This window comes from Myotis davidii, unplaced genomic scaffold (genome assembly GCF_000327345.1).
Source record: "Myotis davidii unplaced genomic scaffold, ASM32734v1 scaffold1115, whole genome shotgun sequence".
NCBI lineage: Eukaryota > Metazoa > Chordata > Mammalia > Chiroptera > Vespertilionidae > Myotis > Myotis davidii.
Window position 1 is genome coordinate 1,485,788 of NW_006287910.1, and position 4,215 is coordinate 1,490,002.

General features: G+C 39.6%; 1 protein-coding gene across 1 annotated transcript in view; it reads left to right on the forward strand.

The window, feature by feature from the left end:
* The window catches only part of ABCC1 (ATP binding cassette subfamily C member 1), a 108,010-nt gene that overhangs the window by 393 nt on the left and 103,402 nt on the right, over positions 1 to 4,215 (forward strand). Inside the window, exon 2 of the mRNA XM_015561295.1 lies at positions 169 to 345. Coding sequence (XP_015416781.1) covers positions 169 to 345 — 177 coding nt within the window. The remainder of the gene's footprint in view (positions 1 to 168; positions 346 to 4,215) is intronic.

The window sequence follows — 4,215 nt, forward strand, 5'->3', positions numbered from 1 at the left end:
GGCGTGTGCCTGGACTGGGAATTGAACTAGCAATCTTTTGGTGCACAGGACAACACCCAACCAACTGAGCCATACTGAGCCAGGGTGACAACTAGTTTTGAATTACACACAAGCCCCCATCACTCTTTGGCACACCCATTGACTCTGTGCTTGTGTTTGTTTCTACAGGACTGGAATATCACATGGTACACCAGCAATCCCGACTTCACCAAGTGCTTTCAGAACACTGTCCTTGTGTGGGTGCCTTGTTTTTACCTCTGGGTCAGCTTCCCCTTCTACTTCCTCTATCTTTCCCACCATGACCGGGGCTACATTCAGATGACACATCTCAACAAAGCCAAAACTGTAAGTCATCATGGGGAGAGGGGTGTTCCTGGGTGGGGAGTAGTGGTTGGTGAAAACTAACATGTTTCTTCTACTTCATTGGCCCTGAGTTCCTTTTTCTAGAAGACAGAACAATGATGTGGTAGATAAGACTGGGGCCTTGCATTCAGACATGGGTTCACTTATCATCTCTGTCCCTTACTAGCTGTAGGACCTTGAGCACATTTCTTATTCTTCATGAGGCTGTGCCACTGGGCCCCACAGAACACCTACTACATTAGGCCATTCTACCAGGACTGGGAGACATAGAAGATCTACCTAACACATAGAAACAAACTCAGAGAGGCAGCCAAAATGGTGAGACAAAGAAACATGTCCCAACAGAAAGAACAGGAGAAATCTTCAGAAAAAAGAACTAAATGAAACTTGAAGGCAAGCATTCGGGATACAGAGTTTAAAACAATGGTGATGTGGATGCTCAAGGAACTTAGTGAGAACCTCAACAGCATTAAAAAGGACATAGAAACCATAAAAAAGAACCAGTCAGAAATGAAGAATACAATAACTGAAATGAAGAATATACTAGAACAGCCGTGGGCAAACTACGGCCCGTGGGCCAGATCCGGCCCATTTGAAATGAATAAAACTATTGAAAAAAAAGACCGTACCCTTTTATGTAATGATGTTTACTTTGAATTTATATTAGTTCACACAAACACTCCATCCATGCTTTTGTTCCGGCCCTCAGGTCCAGTTTAAGAACCCATTGTGGCCCTCGAGTCAAAAAGTTTGCCCACCCCTGCACTAGAAGGAGTCAATAGCAGATTTGATGAAACAGAGGATCAAATCAGTCATTTAGAAGACAAGGTAGCAGAAAACACCCAATCAGAACATCAAAAAGAAAAAAGAATTCTGAAAAATGAGGACAGTTTAAGGGTTCTCAGGGACAACATCAAGTATTGAAAAGAGAGAGCAAGGGATTGAGAACCTATTTGAAGAAATAATGAAAATTCTTCCTTCACCTGGTGAAGGCAAAATACACACAAGTCCAGGAAGTGCAGAAAGTTCCACAAAGAGGCCCACATCAAGACACATCATAATTAAAATGGCAAAGGTTAAAGACAAATAGAGAATCTTAAAAGCAGCAAGAGAAAAGCAGTTAGTTACTTATAAGGGAGCTCCCATAAGACTGTCAGCTGATTTCTCAACAGAAACTTGGCAGACCAGAACGGAGTGGCACAAAATATGCAGAGTGATGAACAGCAAGGACCCAAAACCGAGATTACTCTACCTAGCAAAGCTATCATTTAGAACCAAAGGACAGATAAAGAGCTTCTCAGACACACACACACACACACACACACACACACACAAAAGCAAAAGGAGTTCATCACCACTAAGTGAGTACTATAAGAAATGTTGAAAGGTCTTCTTTAAGAAGAAGAAGAAAAAAAGAAAGATAAGAATATGAATAATAAATTGGCAATAAATACATAATAGTATCTATCAACAATTACTTTAAATGCAAATGGATTAAATGCTTCAGTCAAAAGACATATGGTGGCTAAGTGATAACAAAACAAAACCCTTGCATATGCTGTCTACAGTAGACGCGCTTCAGATCTAAAGACAACTACAGACTGAAAGTAAAGGGCTAGAAAAAGATATTTCATGAAAATGGGAAAAAAAAGCTGGAGTAGCAATACTGAATATCAGACAAAATAGACTTTAAAACAAAGGCTATAACAAGAGACAAAGGACAGAGCAGTTCCACTTTGAGATATTTATCCAAAGAAACCCCAAACACTAAACCAAAAAGACATTTACATCCATATGTTCATTGCAGCATTATTTACAGCTCCCCCTGTGGGGGTGCACTGACCACCAGGGGGCAGCTCCTGCATTGAGTGTCTGCCCCCTTGTGGTCAGTGCACGTCATAGCTACTGGCCATTCGGCCGGTCGCTTAGGCTTTTATATATATAGATAGCCAATATATGGGAGCAATCTAAATGTCCATCAATACACAAATATATAAACAATATATAAATAGATATGTATAATGAAATATAATCCAGCCACAATAAAGAATGAAATCTTGTCATCTGCAACAACATGAATGGACCCAGAGGGTATTGTGCTGAGTGAAATAAGTCAGACAGAGAAAGATACCATATGATTTCACTTATATGTGGAATCTAAAAAACAAAAGCAGAATAGAAACAGACTCATAAATACAAAGAGCATTTTTACCTTTGCCAGATGGGAGAGGTGTTGGGGGCTGGGTCAAAAAGGTGCAAGGATTTAGAAGTACAAATTGGGAGTTACAGAATAGTTATGGGGATGTAAAGTATAGCATAGGGAATATATTTAATAATATTGTAATAACTATGTATGGTATCAGATGGGTACTAGATTTATTGGGGTGATTACTCGTAAGTGATAGAAAGGTCTAATCACTGAGTGATTGTGTGCCAAAATTAATATAATATTGTATATCAACTGTAATTGAAAAATAAAAAATTATTTCATAAATGGAGGTACAGACTCCAGTTATAAAATTAGTAAGTCATGGGCTATAAGGTACAGCACAGGAAATATAGTCAATAATATTGTAATAACTGTACAGTGACAGATGATTACCAGACATACGTGGTAATCACATCGTAAGGTCTGTAAATGTAGAATCACTATGTTGTACTCTTGAAACTAGTGTAATATATGTCCACCATGATTTAAAAAATAAAATAAGGCAAAAAAAGAAAAGTTTTTATCCTGAGATAATTTCAAACTATAGCCAAGTTGCAAGAATGATACCAAGGACTCGCCCTAGCCCTGTATCCTCGTTGTTCGTAGTCACCGATTTTGAACATTTTGTCATATTTGTTTTATCTTTATGCATACATTATTTAACTTTCTGAATCATTTGAGAGTAGGTAGCAGCCACCATGCCCCTTTACTGCTTAATTTTTCAAAATATCTTTTCTTGAAGCGTGGATATTCTCTTAATGTAACCACAGTATAATTACTAAATTCAGAAAATTTAACATGAACACTTAAAAAGAAAAATCTGTCTATCTTCCCAGTTTTCCAGTTGTCCCAATACTATTCTTTTGAGCATTTTCCCCCCAGTTCAGAATCCAGTCCAATGTCATGTATTGCATTGAATCATGTTGTCTCTTTAGTTTTCTTTAATCTGAAAGATCTCTTCTCCTTTCTCTCTCTCTTTTTTTTTATGGCATTGACATAATTGAAGCATGTGAGCCAGCTGTTTCATTTTCTTTTTAAATTTAATAATCTTGCCTTAGTCTTTTTTTAAATTAATTTATTTGTATTGATTTCAGAGAGGAGGTGAGAGGGAGAGAGAGATAGAAACATCAATGATGAGAGAGAATCACTGATTGGCTGCCTCCTGCATACCCCTTACTGGGGATCAAGCCTGCAACCAGGGCATGTGCCCTCACTAGGAATTGAATGATGACCTTCTGGTTCATAGGTTGATGCTCAACCACTGAGCCACGCTGGCCAGGCAAGGGACATCTCTTGAGTGCTTTGCCTCAGCTTCTGCTGCCCGCCCAGCTGTCCTGCTGATAACAGGCATGTGAGTGGTGGCTGGTGGATTGGGTGGGTTGTAACTGCTTCTTCACAAGCTATAGAGGAGCTGAGCTGTGAGCTCCCACAGCTCAGGGCTGTCCAGCCAGTTAAGGTTTATAAGGGGTTCAGCTGCTGCTGGGATGGCCATGAATCGCCTCTAATTGAGTACAGCTCAAAGGGAAGGGGTGCTGATACTGCTGGAATTAGAAATAGGAAATAAACGCCCTGGGTCTGGCTCTTACCTTGTTCTCACACTCAAGTCCTGGCTCTAACACTTACATGCTCTGTGACCTTGGGCG